The following is a 16,885-nucleotide window of genomic DNA, read 5'->3' on the forward strand; positions in this document are numbered from 1 at the left end:
CTCTTTCACCATACATAAACCCTGTTTAAAATAGTTTTCTTACCTCAATTTATGGCCTCTCTCATTGGATAGTATACACGGCAAAGGTGCGCTACAATGGTAAAGATAACACAGGACTGTTTGTGTGTGCGTGTGTCTGTGCATGGGCCCCTGGGCATGATGGATCTGCAGATGTGTGTCTGAGACACTAGTCTGATGCTTGACATGTAATGAAACATGTAAAAACACATTAAAATGCCCATACATATAAACACATACACAATCTCATACGATGCTTTCTTGAACAGTTTTGCTTCATTCCACGACCAATATGGCCTATGTTTGGTGTTGGATTGRGATCCGTGCTTCAACACAAACTTTCCCAGTACCAGTCCGTGTTTTCAGCAGAGTGGCTATTTTGCAATGCCAAAACAAGAGGGAATCTACTAATACGCATCCACACACAGCAGGGATAAACAAAACCAGATGAGTTGTGTTATTGGTTGCGTCAGGGCTGCAAGGGCTGGATGTATGCAACCGGGCAGTTGTGCCAAAACCAGGGAGTGAAACAAACACACACAAATCCGCACGCCTGCACACACTCATGCAAACACACACATACGCATATGCTTGCGTGCACACACACGTGCACACACACACTCCTCCTCGTAKCCCCACAAGCACAACACAACGTGTGTTTGTCATGAGTATTCAAAGTTTACAGTGATCGTCAACTGATTTATGGGCTCAGCATATACATCTGGCTAACTGACTATACGGGTGTAAAAAAATAACATTGGTGCATCCTGGGAAATGGGCCCTGGCTGGAGGAAAGCCTTCTGATGATAAGGCTGACTGAGATGGATAGGTAGATTAGGAGAAGAGAGCGAGAGAGCGGCCGGCAGGCAGGCAAGCACAGACAGACAGCAAATGGAAAGTTGCTGGATCGTCCTCCCACAGTTCATTCTAGCAGACCCCAAAAATAAAGACTTAAAAAAAGAAACATGCTAGATTGGCTCTATGAACTCAGCAGGCCTCTCCACAGCAGAGTCACAGAGTCTCATATAGACAGGGAGCCAGCTGCCCTCTGACTGGTCCTGTACGAAAACACAGCTGTGCTGCTGTGCACCGTGACAGGAAAGGCAAGGTCGAGACATAATGTGGGCTGGAGAAGGAGAAGGTCTGGAACCATCGACTGCAAGTGGTTTCACTGGGGAYGAGAGTGTGGGACGGAGCATGAGTSGACAGTGAGGAGAAAATGGATAGAAAGAGAAAGGGAGCGTGATAGGATAGTTACAGTATGTGTGRTCAATGTATGTTTGGTGGGACGTTGATGGAACATTCTCCTAACCCTCAGAAAACTGGACACATGAATATTCTTGCAACGTTCTCATGAAACGTGTTTAGAACATTCGGATCTTATATTCTGGGAACATGGCATCCATGCTCTGTGTACGTTTGATGTGACGTTGATGAAATATCCTCCTGACCCACAGACAACTGGACGCAGGAATGTTCTTGCAACGTTCTCAAAAAAACGTGTCAAGAACGTTAAACATAGGGAWGTTCTTGCAACGTCCCATAAAATGTGTCTGGGACATTAATGTTGTATATTCTAAGAATATTGTAACCGCGTTCTAGATAAGTTCTGCTTGACATTAAGGGAATGTTCTCCTAACTTGAACACCAAAACATGCTAAAAAAAGTTATCAGAATTGTTTTGCTAGCATAGATAGCATGTTCCCCTAATGGACAACTGGACACTCAAACATTACGGAAACATTACCGGTAACATTACAAAAACATTCTCTCTCCCTAGAATTGTTAGCTGGGGTTACAATTAAACAGTAAACACATACTCTATGCATTAGCCATCACTATCCTGTGTTTAACAAAGCTTGTTTGAAAAGAGAGACCTTGTAGGACATTAACAATCCGACACTGAATCGTATTTAGTGACCATCATTAATCAGAGAAACGTTAGAGGACACACATACACATCTCTGCCAGGGCTATAGGCCTAGCATAAACATCCTGTGGTGTGTGTGCGTGTATATGACATAATAAAGCATTGTGTGTGTGTGTGTGTGTGTGTGTGTGTGTGTGTGTGTGTGTGTGTGTGTGTGTGTGTGTGTGTGTTAATCTCCAGCTGTTGCTTATGGAACACAGGCAAAGTGCCAGGAGGGTAAGTGTACACATCTGTCACTAAAGGGATAGAATCTGTCCTCTCTCTCCCTCTCGCTATCTGCTAAGACCTGGGAGAATGAATTTGCCACAAACACTTCATCATACTGTATGTTGACAGCATAACATCAGCACACAAACCTGACACCTCGCATGGCATGTGCTGGTGGGAATTTAACGTTTCGATTCACATAATAAGCAGTGGCCAAACTTGATATGGTGTTAAATAAGTAGCACTTATTTTAAGAATCTGTCATTATACACATTTGCATGTAAAAGGGGAGTTGTTATACTTGAATTATGTTGTTATAATGTTTTGTTGCGGTGTTTGAGAGCAGGAGTGTGATTWGCTATTTATACAATGATAAAATAGTAGTAGTTTAGGCCTAGTGGTACTGGGAACTGGACTCAAAACAAGTAAGCCATTCAAAAGAGTTGCTGYCACCCAAAAGAGAGAAGAGAAAGACAACTCTTTTCACTTTTTGTGAAATAGTATAACTTTTACTCTTGAGAGGATTTCATGCCAGCAACCACTGTCTCGTTTGTGAAACGTAACACTGGTGCTGAGGTCCTTGGATACAATTATTGAACAGTTCGATTGCACAATCTAAAAAATGACAGTCAGTTGGTTGGTTATTCAGTGGGCTGGGATTGGACCAAACTCAAGCACCACTTGGCCAATACTGTTGTTCAAGGCCAGAGGGAGGACCACCAACCTTCATTTTTAGCGTCATTGGAAAGTGATCACATTTTTGCTCATTTAAAGCAAAGGCTTTGTTCAAATTCAAACAGAAATGTGAGAATGAAGGACTTTGTTGCATTCGTAGGCCTATTCAAAAAATATATACAGTGAGTAATACAAAACATTAAGAACACCTTCTCTTTCCACTCTTTCCACATAAACTGAACAGCTGAATCCAGGTGAAAGCTATGATCCCTTATTGATGTCACTTGTTAAATCCACTTCAATCAGTGTAGATGAAAGGGAGGAGACGGGTTAAAGAAGGATTTGAAAGTCTTGAAACAATTGAGACATGGACTGTGTGTGTGCCATTCAGAGGTTAAATGGGCAAGATAAAAAATGTAAATGCATTTGAACAGGGTATGGTAGTAGATGCCAGGCGCATCGATTTGTGTCAAGAACTGCAACACTGCTGGGTTTTTCATGCTCAACAGTTTCCTGTGTGTATCAAGAATGGTCCAGTACCCAAAGGGCATCCAGCCAACTTGACACAACTGCGGAACGCTTTCAACACCTTGTAGAGTCCATGCCCCAACGACTTGTGGCTGTTCTGAGGGCAAAAGGGGGGTTGCAACTCAATATTAGGAAGGTGTTCCGAATGTTTGCAATACTCAGCGTATGTACAGGCCGGGCTATAGGACCAGGCGTTTTTCTTGACCACATGACCTGAACAGGAAAAACTCCAGACCATATATTCAGTCACATGGTCAGGAAAAACTCCTGGCTCAATTCGTCACAAAAAAAATAAAAATAAATGAAAATGAATCTTTGTCACAGCTGACCTGTGTGAGGCCTAAACTAGTCTGCAGCCTCTTCAACGTTATGAGAGACATCTGGTTCACTTTAGGTTTGTCCTCTCCTTCTCCTGTACTGTACTTGATCGAAGGTAACTTTTGCTGGGGCACCGGGGAGTACCAGGACTGGGGAAAGACTATCGGCTATATTTTACACACAAACACAACCCTGCTATGMTGTATTCTACACCTCTTAAATCCTGCWTTTAGTTGATGGGCTTTTGTGTTCTTTACCCTTGTCTGGATGTTCACAGAACTTTCATAACTTATTGATAGGATGATGAATGAGAACATCATGCCTGTGGTAGGGATAATGCATGTTTCAATGGCCAACGTGTGAGTACTGTGCAAAAGATGATTTCACTGTRAGGCTGATAGCCTGTATAGTTTTCTACAGTACCAGGAAAGAGAAAGTGCTTTCCATAGACAACATTACATTTTCAGTTGTGGCATTATTCCTCAACTGTGTTGTGACATCTGGCAGACGATATAGTTATCGCTGGAAAAATGTAAGATTGTTGCACATATGGTTTTTGACTTGACGGTGTGTTATAGCTCATCTAAAATGAAAAAAGAAAGGCCAAGTGGTGGTCAAAGGGTAAAGGGTGAGAGGTTAAAGGGTAATGGGATCCTTTCATATTTACCAATAACTTTTCCCAGCAGCACTATTGCTATCTCTAAAAAAAAAAAGTATGGTGAAGAAGATCGTCAAACCTCAAACCCTGTAAGTCATAATGACTTTGTTAGGGCCTATGAATTAGACAGTAAAGGATAATAGTGTTGAAACAGTCTACAGTAAGAACATGTTGAGAAAAAAATMGAATGGTTAAAGGGGCAATCAGCGGTTGCTACATCCATTATTGGATTTATGAATGAAATGATATGCACCCGTTGATTCTTGAAGAATATAACGTATAAATGACTCATGAGCTTAGTTTATCTGTCGTACCTTATCAGAACTCAAAATATAAGCTTGTTTTACAAACACTGTATAGCCTCAAAACATGGTTCAAACTATGATTTTGATATCATGGATGATCAGTCCTTGCATCCATACACTGTCTGTGAATTTGAGTGATTACATTTCTGCAGCGCCATCCCTCAGCTTTTTACCGAAACAGTGGCGGGGAGWKGCTTTGTTATTGTTGGAAAAGCATGTTATTGTAATAACATAATATGCTATGTCTGGAAGCTTCTTATATAATGYCATGGATGAGAAATTACCTGCAGAAGTTTGTAAATCTCTAAATCTAGTGAACATTGCCCTCTAGGGTAAAAAAGCCAACATTGTTGAAACGTCATCAACTATGCGACACGTTGGTAAAACGCATGCGCAGGAAGTCCAACGCTAACAAATTTCAAACTGTGCGGCGGGTAGAAAGAACTGACGAGAAAATACAATACAATAAAAGGATATAACTAAATAGTTCAATAATGACGAGCACACTGAAAGGTATTACCCTGAAAGGAAGCGCTGAGCTTGTGGCCGAGTTTTTCTGTAAGTATTTCACCGACTTGGTTTTATTTGGGCAGTTTTTGTGACTGATCAAATAAAAAGGAAAGGCATGCAGCATGAATAACATGGCGAGGATTTTCTTTGTGGAAGTTAGCCAACATTGTTTTCAGCTTCCACATCCGCATTTGTGCACGGCCATACGTTGTAAATGTATTTGCTTCAATCTTAGTTATTAACATTCTGTATTTTGTAGATAAGTTAACTACCTACCTGTGTAGTTGGTTGTAACGTTTAAGTAGTTACGTTGTTTTTCTCCCTGCAGCATTCGGTATCAACAGCATCCTGTACCAGCGAGGGATCTACCCTCCGGAGACGTTCTCCCGAGTCACCCAGTATGACATGAGCCTTCAACTCACTACTGACACCAAACTGAAGAACTACTTGACCAACGTGGTATCTCAACTCAAAGGTACAGAATGAAATAAACGACATTTAGTTGAATTTAGAACATGCGCAGAACGTTATTTTTTGGGCAGGGGACAGTGACTGCCATATCAGACAGTACAGTGATTTTTATCTCTGTGATCTTAACTCCGAAAAAAGTATCCAATTGTCATTCTGGAGTGAAAGTAGAGATACCCTAATGGAAAATGACTCAATTGAAAGTCACCCAGTAAAATACTGKTTGAGTAAATGTAGAAGTCAAAAAAGGCACTTTCTGACCACTTCTACCACGGGAAAATATGTATGGAAAGTTTAGCTCAAATCAAAAGGGGTGCGGTCAAAAGTGATTGAAATCAAATGGAAAGACCCTATAGCCTTGCCAGAAGGTCTTTGAGTTAGGTTTCAGCCATCTTGATCATTGTTTTCTATTTTCATTCCCTCACAGTATATCTGTTCCTTTTTACTGTAGTCTGGTGTGTAACTCGTGTCTCTGTATTGCAGAGTGGCTGTTTGACTGCACAGTGCAGAAGCTGGTGCTGGTGATCACATGTCTGGAGACCAACGAGGTGCTGGAGAGGTGGCAGTTTGACATTGAGTGTGACAAGAGTGCCAAGGAGATCAGGTAATGGAGGACACTCCAGCAGTGGACCTGACTACCACACACACACTACCCAGAACATGCTGGACTATTTTGTAGGCTTCTAGTACGTCCTACCAGGCCACTAGGAACAGTGTCATACTTTGAGAATGTGGGTACTTTTTATGAAGAGGTAATCAGTTTATGCCCTTRGGCTATTTTGTTGCATTTGCTATTTCACCGCTTGCCAATGTTGCCTTTTCCTATCATGCAGACCGCTGCAGTTAGGACAAGGTTAAGTCGTGCCTGACCACTTGGTGCAATAGTGCAGTATGGTTTGACATTGAGAGTAAATGTGTGGTTGTCTTTGTGTATCTCTTCTCTCAGTGCTCCCAGGGAGAAGTCCATCAAGTCCATCCAGGATGAGATTCGCTCAGTCATCAGACAGATCACCGCCACTGTCACCTTCCTACCCCTGCTGGAGACTGCCTGTGAGTACTGTGTGTGTGAGTACTGTGTGTGTGAGTACTGTGTGTGTGAGTACTGTGTGTGTGTGTGTGTGTGAACCAGTGTTTCCGTTGTCCCTTAATTGGCGGCTTTTGGCCAATTAAAAAAATAAAATACAAGAAGGCAGACAAACCAAAACATTGCCGGACACGTTGTGTGCCAGAAAATATCTTGATGAAAACAAATATCCGATGTGGTCTTTCTAGAAATAATGAGGCCAATGTGTGACATTGGGGGGGGGGGAGAAATATTGTGAAACGCAAAATTAAAGGATTTTCATGCAGTTCCACATGTGTACTTAGAGAAATAAAAGTGAATTGACCCATAACTCTACCTATACAACAACAGGCCTAGGACTATACATCCTTTAAGCAGGGTTCATACAGACATTTGGCAAGTCAAATTCGAGGACTTTCAAGCACTTAATTGTCATTATAAGGGAGCAGGAGAACTTTTAAATTGGCTACAATAATTGCAAGGACTTTTCAAGCACAAAATTAAGGAAATGTCTGATTTTCAAGGTAGGCCTAAGAGATACTTGAATTTCTGAGCTCCACGTTCAAGTAGGCTACGTCAAGCCCCTTGTATTGTTTAACATTGCATTTTGTTTTTTGAAAAAACAAAACGTATTTGTAATGTTATTTCAGTACCACTCGGCTATGTAATGTAATTCATAGGAATAGCTTTGGGTGTTGTGCAATACTCTATCCTTCACAATTGCGCACAGTGGACTCGGTGTCCACTCCGAGGCACCAAAACATATGAAAACATGAACACATTACCTTGATGCTTTCTCTGTTAAACCTAACGGGACCCTGCCGTAAGTCAAGCAGACAATAACAACAACCGACGATCAACATCAATTTGCTAAGGATATTAGATCCGACGTGGATCCAGGCACCACTGTCTTCACCGGCATAACTAATGAGACAGAACGTCCAGAGTATTTGGTGTTTTCACATGTGCTATCACTACAGCTGTTTGACACTTGACTGTCATTCGAAAGATTCCTTCCTGGATCAGATGTGTGAAAATATCGCGMTGTAACTAATCAGCTGGACACCGAATGTGCATCCAACAAGTAATGAAGAACCACGTTAAWGACAATATCGATCTAAGTTTTAAGTATCAAGGTAACATGACTATCGGTTAGGAGCATATTRGTTTTTGCAATCACATTTATTATTGTGGATTTGTGTGCCTGTGAGAACTGTTTTCACCCTGTAACATAAGGAGATACGAAATGTTATGTGGTTATACTGCATTTCTGAGATCTCTGTACAAGCCAACTGTCTGACAGCTAGATCCAGGATTCTTACAGGGTTCAAATTCAATGTCTAATTTAACTAATTCATGCATGAAATATGACAACGACATAAATGCAAGGACAGAAAAGACCATGATAAAGGGTTAAACGGGTTTTAAATAAACTTGTGCATTTTATTGAATGAAGCTATGATCCCCCTCCCCTATATATTGATGTAATGACAAGAAAAAAATTGGCAGATTTTTATCAACAGCTGTAACTAGTTGTCCAGTGTAGGAAATCCTCACTGGTACCCTAGATTATAGAAGGACCCATAATCATCACTTTGGCTATGTATGGGGGGGGGGGGGTTGGTTCACGGTCACTTTCGGGCACTCTGTCGCGCAGTGAAGTTTTCTGGTATTTGAGGATGTTTTGCAAGATTAATCTCCCTAAACAGAAATGACAGAAGTGTCACGCAAATCCACCAATGAGGATTATTTAGATGAAGCCATGTTTCTTCCTCTAATCTAATGCCTGGTCAAGTAGTTACCTTAGAAATGATAAGAACACTGCAAATGAAGTAATTTAACTACTGGYGGCACATTACAAAAATCACTCGATCGGGGATATTGACAAGGCAAGGCATATGGGGCGGCAGGCAGCCTAGTGGTTAGAGCGTTGGACTAGTAACCGAGAGGTTGCAAGATTGAATCCCCAGAGCCGACAAGGTACAACATCTGTCGTTCTGCCCCTGAACAAGGCAGTTAACCCYCTGTTCCTAGGCCGTCATTGAAAATAAGAATTTGTTCTAAACTGACTTGCCTAGTTAAATGTAGAATGAATGTCGACAGAGGGAGACGCGCATTGCGCAAAGAGCCTATGTTGAGTTGGTAGGCTATGATTTCTCCTTGCATCATTGTTGCAGTCACTTCCATGTGGTGTTAATGACATTTTACCACACTGCCTGATGATAACCCTTGACCTTTCTCCCCAGGTGCCTTCGACCTCCTCGTCTACACCGACAAGGACCTGGAAGTGCCGGACAAGTGGGAGGAGTCAGGCCCCCAGATCATCGACCAGTCGGAGGAGGTTCGCCTGCGCTCRTTCACCACCTCCATCCACAAGGTCAACAGCATGGTGACCTACAAGAGGACCGACTCAGCCTAGAGCCTGACCTCTAACCRACGACCCCCACTGTACATAGTTAACTCTCATGGTCTCCTCTCCCCTGCTGCGTACTATAGGTATGTTGGAGATTGACTACAACGGGTCTACAAATCGTACTCGGTAGTCATTTAGGATGCCAGGTGATTTTGTAGATGGGTCCGTTTGGAGTCGCCGACTGCAATCTCAAACGCACACAATGCATATGAAAACAGAAATGTTACACTGCCTTCTCCCTTCAACTCATGTCTCTCATTATCTTTACATYCAGTGCCTTCAGAAAGTATTCWGGCCACTTAACTTTTCCCACGTTTTGTTGCGTTACAGCCGTATTCTAAAATGTATTCAATGTTTTTTTCCCCCCCTCATCAATCTACACACAATACTCCATAATGACAAAGCAAAATAGTTTTTTTAATGTATTTTTGCTAATTTATAACAAACTGAAATATCACGTTTACATAYGTATTCAGACCCTTTACTCAGTACTTTGTTGAAGCACCTTTGGCTMTGATTACAGCCTCGAGTCTTCTTGGGCATGACGCTACAAGCTTGGCACACCTGTATTTGGGGAGTTTCTCCCATTTTCTCTGCAGATCTTCTCAAGCTCTGTCAGGTTGGATGGGGAGCATCGCTGCACAGCTATTTTCAGGTCTATCCAGAGATGTTCGATCGGGTTCAAGACCGGCTCCGGCTGGGCCACTCAAGGACATTCAGAGACTTGTCCCGAAGCCACTCCTGTGTTGTCTTGGCTGTGTGCTTAAGGTCGTTGTCTTGTTGGAAGGTGGAACCCCCCCCCCCCCCCCCCCCCCAGTTTTTCATCTCTCTGTACTTTGCTCCGTTCATCTTTCCCTCCCAGTCCCTGCCGCTGAAAAACATCCCCACCGCATGATGCTGCCACCACCATGCTTCACCGTAGGGATGGTGCCAGGTTTTCTCCAGGTGTGACGCTTGGCATTCAGACCAAAGAGTTCAATCTTGGTTTCATCAGACAAGAGAATCTTGTTTCTCATGGTCTGAGAGTCTTTAGGCGACTTTTGTCTTTAGGTGCCTTTTGGCAAACTCCAAGCAGGCTGTCGTGCCTTTTACTGAGGAGTGGCTTCCGTCTGGCCACTCTACCATAAAGGCCTGATTGGTAGAGTGCTGCAGAGATGGTTGTCATTCTGGAAGGTTCTCACATCTCCACAGAGGACCTCTAGAGCTCTGTCAGAGTCTGTCAGATGGTTCTGGGTCACCTCCCGGACCAAGGCCCTTCTCCCCCGATTGCTCAGTTTGGACGGCGTGACCAGTTCTAGGAAGAGTCTTGGTSGTTCCAAACTTCTTCCATTTAAGAATGATGGAGGCCATTGTGTTCTTGGGGACCTTCAATGCTGCAGACATTCTTTGGTACCCWTCCCCAGATCTGTGCCTCGATACAATCCTGTCTCAGAGCTCTACGGACAATTCCTTTGACCTCATGGCTTGGTTTTTGCTCTGAAATGCACTGTCAACTGTGGGACCTTTATAGACAGGTGTGTGTCCTTCCAAATCATGTCCAACCAATTGAATTTACCACCGGTGGAATCCSATCAAATTGTAGAAACATCTCAAGGATGATCAATGGAACTCAATTTCAAGTCTCATAGCAAAGGGTCTGAATACTTATGTAAAGAAGGTATTTCAGTTTTTTTATTTGTAATACATTTGCAAAAATTTCGCTATGGGGTATTGTGTGTAGATTGAGGATTTTTTAAATGTAATCCATTTTAGAATAAGGCTGTACCGTAACAAAATGTGGAAGAAGTCAAAGGGGTCTGAATACTTTCCGAAGGCACTGTGTGTATAAATAGTCCTTTTATACTGATTATTCTGTCCTGTCTTTTTCTCTGTGTATCGGGATACTTTGTTATTCCTGGCTCACTGCTTTGATGTAAATATTGCCTGTAAGTGGTCACTGATCCACTTTGCGTTCATTCTTTTTCTTGTCTTCTATGAGCCTCTCTGTTTTAGAAGCTAGTGGTTTGTGTTGTATTTTTAAGAAATATTCCTGAAATATGTGTCCATTTGATCGTCCTCAAGTCTGATCTGTGTGTTACTACTGCAATTGCCCAGAAGGTGGCAAAGTAACAKGTTTTTTTATTTTTTTGTTCTGGTTATCTCTCTGTAAATGTAAAATAAATGGTTGTTTAGACCAGTYTGACGTTATCCAAAGTTTGTTTGCACAAATGACATGGCACATAGAAAATAAGCAGTATCCTTTTAATGGGATGTACCATTCAACTTGTCTCACAGTGTTCTTCAGAGTCACCGAGCAGGAGGGGGAAACCCGTCGTGTCTTCACACGGAACCATTATACATGTCATATTACCTCAGCCTCCACTAACAACCAACAGGGCTGCTGTCCTGTGACTACACCCAGCCATCTTTATAGATGCTGTAACTTCACATGCAACACACAGGTCTATCATTGGTGAAGTAACACATATTTTCTAGAAATACCAATCGGAGACCAAAGCTGTGGAGTTGAAAAAAGAAAAGCAACTATCCTCATTTTTTAAAAAGCACAACATCAGGAACAACAGTATTTCTGGAAACTTCTTCAAGTACAAAATACAACCACGGTTCTCGGAGTGACCACGTACGTCTACACGGATAAGTGCTGCAGTTAGGACATGGTTAAGTAACATTTGGATGAGTTTCTCCTGTGAATGACAGTGACGCAGTTCACATATCTACCTGAAAACTACTATAGTATATCGTGTGAATGTTGGAGGCAGAAAGTTTAGAGAAAGACAAGTCATTTTCGGATTGATAGTGGGTGGTTATTCAGTCCTGTCATTCCCTGTATTGGAAGAAATGGAAAAATGAAGAAAAAAAATCTATAATGCCATTTTAAAATGTTCCACTATAAAGACGAATACAAATTACCTCAAGGTAGACTGACAACATTGCAAATTGATTTTGGGCTTCCGACTGTCAAGCTCTGCTTTCAGCTAGACACCCCAGCCTCACATTCAACACGTTTAAAAAAGGGAATGTCAAAAAAAGGACAACCAGCTGGGCTGGTCCATTATGAGGGCCAACAGGGTGGACAAGTGTCTACATACAAATGGGTTATTTTTTAGGTGTGAAATTGGACCTTTCATACCTATGTCACAGGAAGGCAGTGGAATCTTCTAGACCACGTGTCTAGTCTTTGGCTCCTTTACAATTTGCAAAGTTAAAATAATATAACACCTAAAAAAATACACACATGAATGGTCGGGTGAAGTTTTCAATGCAGAGACATTTGGATCGTTCGGTAATAAAACGTACATTGTTTTATAAAGACGTGTGTGTGTTCTCAACATGAAACTGACGATACAGTATAGAAATCGAATAAATATATAAAACATAAATATGCAATAGTTATAACGAGTGACAATGTTACAAAAATGTACGTTCTCTCAAAACCTTTCTGGTGTGTGCGTGCACCCTGGTGTTACAAACAAGCGTCGTACTGTGGTGAAAGTAAAGTTGTATCTGTACTAAGACCTGGGTTCAAATAGTATTTGTAACCTTTAATTGAGCTTTCCTGGTGCAATTGCACCAGTCCATTGTACAAATCCCGCCCCGCCCATCTGGCACTCCGYGCAAGCTCAAATMATTTGAGCGATTTCAAATACTGTTTGAACCCAGGTCTGTCTGTCTCCAGTACTATGGTGTCATATTGCTCCCTTGGAGCTCAGTAGGCCGATAGTAGCCGCGCACACTCAAACCTCTCTCCTGTCCAGTCTACTTCACTTCCTCCGACTCAGGGATATACTATAGTGAGACTTCCTTCATGTAGGGAGTCGACTTTGTGCAAAAATAAAAAAAAGACTATGGTAATAAATATAGCTTAYTGTTYATGTGGTCTGCTCGGGGGTGGGGTGGTGTAGGGTTGGAGTGATAGTGGGGATGGAGGAGGGACGTTGACCATTTCTAGACCACTCCGTTGAAGAAGCTTTTGTCGCCCTGTTCGGACAGAATCTTCCAATTCTGTCTGTTCTTCTGGCAGCCCTCGAGTAGTGGGGAACAGGACTCGGACATACCAGCCAGGGTCTGATGGACAGACAGACCGAGAGAGGGGAACAGGGAGAATGATAGCGCACCTTCCTTATGTCAGTGTTTACATGTCATACATGGTATATGGCCAATTACATTTTTCTTAAACGTGACAAAGATGATGTGCCTCACCTCATACAGCTGTGTACAGATGGCATCGATGAACGATACCTGCATGCTCGGAATCTTATCCCGCTTTTCCCGATTCATCAGATCCTAGGAAAGAAAACGAACTTCAGAAAACAAATCTAATTTGCTCTCAAATTGATATCTGACTTAGCTTGCCAACTCGTAAAAACCTAGCTTTGCACAAAGTCAGCATGTACACATGCCAGGATATTACAATCAGAGCCTTGTAATTCAATTTCACAAACCCTGATTTCCATTGGCCCAACTGAGCAATGTTAATAGCGCAATACAGAATACTATAAGTGCAGGTTGGTAAGGCATAGAAGAAGTGCTTACTATTGGTTCAATGTTGAGTTCTTGTCTCTCCTTGTCCCCTTGCTCAAAGAACTCTGTAGCCACTAGCTCGGCTATCTGCAAGAGGAGATGGAGAAAGACAGGCAAAAAAGAAAGGTAGCTTTTAAAAGTGCTTCAAAAGTGGAACGATGTGTCAATCGGGTGAAGGACAAATGTAACCCTCGTAGTCTTTTCAACAGACAGAGTGCACAGTGCAGAGTCCGGTTTGATAGGATACAACCCTAGGATTGTGATCTGAATAAATGCTTCAGACAATCGTTTGTCCTATTCGGGCTTTTTKGTTTGTTCACGCCTTTTCGCAGATACCTATGCGTTTCGATGGAGGTGTTTTACACGAATGTGATACGAGACAGGTTGAGGGGGAACGGAGGCTGGATAGGCAATCGTACTCCTGTTATGGGGATCAAAAGGAAATTCTCTGTTGCCAATTTGATCTGATACCCCCACAATAGCACCCGCTCAGCGCCCTACAAAGTGTTCCTTGACATTTCGAGCACGGGAATGATGCAATAGCGAGAGAGATAGAAAATAGAGATAGAAAGAAAGACGGCTGCCGCTTCTGAACAGAGCAACAACCCTGCTGCATTGACGGACTCTTTCTCTTAACAAGGGATCAATAAGAGCTGACTAGGGCCTCGGGTCCCCAATCAAGGAAGTAAGTAAGTGGTTTGTGAGGTTGTGTGTGTGTGTGGTGTGTTGGTTGTGTGTGTGTTGTGGTGTGTGTGTGTGTGTGGTGGGTGTTGTGTGTGGTGTGTGTGTGTGTGTGTGTTGTGTGCTGTGTGTGTGTGTGTGTGTGTGTGTGTGTTGGCAGCCATCTCGGAACACTGATTGGAGCTGTGTAATCAAGACTAGAGAACCCGGGGATAGGGGGGTTCACTTGGGAAAGGAGAGAATTGGGGGGGGGGGGGAAGAGAGGAGGAGAAGAGACCAAATTTTTTTTACCACATCTTGCTGAAATAGCATCAAACTCTAAAATATCTGCTGAGTCATCAGACGGCAATAAGTATGTATGTGAAAGGAACTGGTGTGTGCACAGATTTTCTTTAGACGTACTGAATTGCATTTTGTTGTGTGTGTGTGTGTGTGTGGTGTTGTGTGTGTGTGTGTGTGTGTGTGTGTTGTGTGTGTGTGTGTGTGTGTGTGTGTGTGTGTGTGTGTGTGTGTGCGGGTAGTGCACGAGCATATCAGTTCTGTATGTATTATGTGAGAGAGGGACGTGGAATACACAGTTTGGTCTATCCCTAATGACATCTGCCTTTGATAACAACACAAACACCACACGGCTAGAGGACCTGTCTACACTCTCCTCCATTGCACCTAGTGAGCCTTGAGAACAGGCGAAAAGACTTCCACAGGGAAGTTGAAGTGAGGAAAAGAGACGACGCAGGAAGAGAACATAATCTAAGGGAAAGAAAAGCAGAGCTACTCTAAAGGGAGAACACGTTTAGATTCAAAGGAGCCACATTAACGGACAGCTTTGGTTGATAAAGTGCAGCTTAGTTAGTGAAGTTATTAACTGGACAGTTTACTCTTTCTGTATTGGCCACAGCTGGGTTATGCAGAAATATCACTGCAGGCATCCGGCATTGACCTTCAGGGGTAATAAACCACACCAAGAAAATTAAGACAGCTCGAAGAGCTTACACTAGATGCTCTTCCATAATAGACTGCAAAATTAAGGAGAATTCATCATTTCACAACTAATGTGATTGCTGATACTCATATAAGAAACATCAATTGTAATTAACTCATTGGCTAATCTATGATTCACATTGATGGGCAGGTTGCAGCATGGGTGGCTTGAGGGATAAGACCACCCACTATGAGCGCGCCCAGCCAAAACAGAATGAGTTTTCCCCACAAAAGCTTTGTATGAAAAACCCCTCATTATGATAGTTTCCTACATTTTTGTCACACTCAGTATATTAATAAACAGGTTTAGTGGATCATGGGGGGTGGGGCTGGGATGTATAGTTACACATCGCAATGTAATTTTTGGACAATATTATATTTATAATTTGACTCCAAGTATTGATTTGTACAAAATAATGATATTTATTTTGCTAGGTAGCGTTAGCTAGAGCTAGTCGGCTGTACCTGCACCAAAACTCTGGTATTTTCATCCAATGGCTTGTTCTCATCTTCTTTTCAAATAGTGAGTCAGCATATTTCATCACTTTAATCCCATGAATAATCAAAACTCACTTTCTCATGTTCTCTTTTGTCTCCCTGCAGCAGACATAGTGAGCAATATGTTTGGAACATCAAATCGCAATACATATCTTATGTATTCATGTACATATCTTATGCAATTCCCAGCCCTACCAGGGTTGATGTTAATTCCACCTCAATCCAGTCAATTTAGAAAGTGAAAGAAAAATGGCATATTATTTTCTATGSGTACTTTTTCATTGGGAATGTTTGATAGGGAATTTCAATTGCCTTTTCGAAATTGACTGAATTGAAAATGGAATTGATCCCAACCTTGACAGACACAAACAATCTATCCCCAGGTGAATGGTGAAGATGGTATACTGTACGTAGTGTCCACTAACCTCAGTAAGTCTTTATGGTAGTCATCGTCCCAGACAAACTGGCTGTTCTTGGTCAGCTCAAAGAACTCTCCTCTCCTCCTGAAAAGATAAACAGATATCCAATTAACTGCATATCTCCCCTCCGCCTACAGTCTAGTTATACGCCCACACTTCAGACAGGGAGAGAGGGGGAAAAGAGAGAGAGAAGGAGGGAGAGGGAGGGGATATTAGGAGAGAGGTGGGTGTAAAAAAAGATAAAAGTGTGATAGAGGTGGGCGGGGAGAGAGAGAGATATAGTAAATCACAGTTTCAGAACATCATCATAGGATCTTCGAATGAATAAGCCAATGGGTTTCCACTTCCACCMTGACATTTTCCACAGCCCATCAACCTAAATTGAAGTTATAATGAAAACGGCATAAAATTCGACTTGAATGGGCTCCCTCTGTGAGCGTCCCAGCTGTGTGTGACATTTAACCTACTTCATGTACAGAGCCAGGTCCGTTGCCAGAATAGCCCTCTCGATCATCTTCAGAGTGGCCTTGTACTCATCCAGAGACAGACTGCTCAGAATCTGATTCCCCTGGGGGAGAGAGAGGGAAGGGACAGAGCGAGAGAGGGAGGGAGATGGAGAGACAGAAAGCGATGAGAGAGGAGGAATGAGAGAGAAAGCGCAACGAGAGGTAGAGATGCGAATCTCTCTCTTT

At 42.5% G+C, this 16,885-nt stretch overlaps 2 protein-coding genes across 2 annotated transcripts in view; one reads left to right on the plus strand and one right to left on the minus strand.

Moving 5' to 3' along the window:
- Window positions 1-5,041: 5,041 nt before the first annotated feature.
- On the plus strand, window positions 5,042-11,270 carry LOC111960012 (mitotic spindle assembly checkpoint protein MAD2A-like). Its single transcript, XM_023981879.3, has 5 exons — window positions 5,042-5,197; window positions 5,478-5,624; window positions 6,101-6,221; window positions 6,564-6,667; window positions 8,927-11,270. Exons 1-5 carry the CDS (start codon window positions 5,134-5,136, stop codon window positions 9,097-9,099), a joined length of 609 nt encoding a protein of 202 aa, XP_023837647.1. The 5' UTR covers window positions 5,042-5,133; the 3' UTR covers window positions 9,100-11,270.
- Window positions 11,271-11,320: 50 nt separating this feature from the next.
- The window catches only part of LOC111960304 (cGMP-specific 3',5'-cyclic phosphodiesterase-like), an 81,741-nt gene continuing 76,176 nt past the window's right edge, over window positions 11,321-16,885 (minus strand). Inside the window, 7 exon segments of the mRNA XM_070437811.1 lie at window positions 11,321-13,158; window positions 13,294-13,377; window positions 13,627-13,701; window positions 15,167-15,204; window positions 15,207-15,235; window positions 16,200-16,277; window positions 16,661-16,879. Of these exon segments, the coding sequence (XP_070293912.1) occupies window positions 13,039-13,158; window positions 13,294-13,377; window positions 13,627-13,701; window positions 15,167-15,204; window positions 15,207-15,235; window positions 16,200-16,277; window positions 16,661-16,879 (643 nt within the window). The 3' untranslated portion in view covers window positions 11,321-13,038.

This window comes from Salvelinus sp. IW2-2015, linkage group LG37 (genome assembly GCF_002910315.2).
Source record: "Salvelinus sp. IW2-2015 linkage group LG37, ASM291031v2, whole genome shotgun sequence".
In the NCBI taxonomy this organism is placed as follows: Eukaryota; Metazoa; Chordata; class Actinopteri; order Salmoniformes; family Salmonidae; genus Salvelinus; species Salvelinus sp. IW2-2015.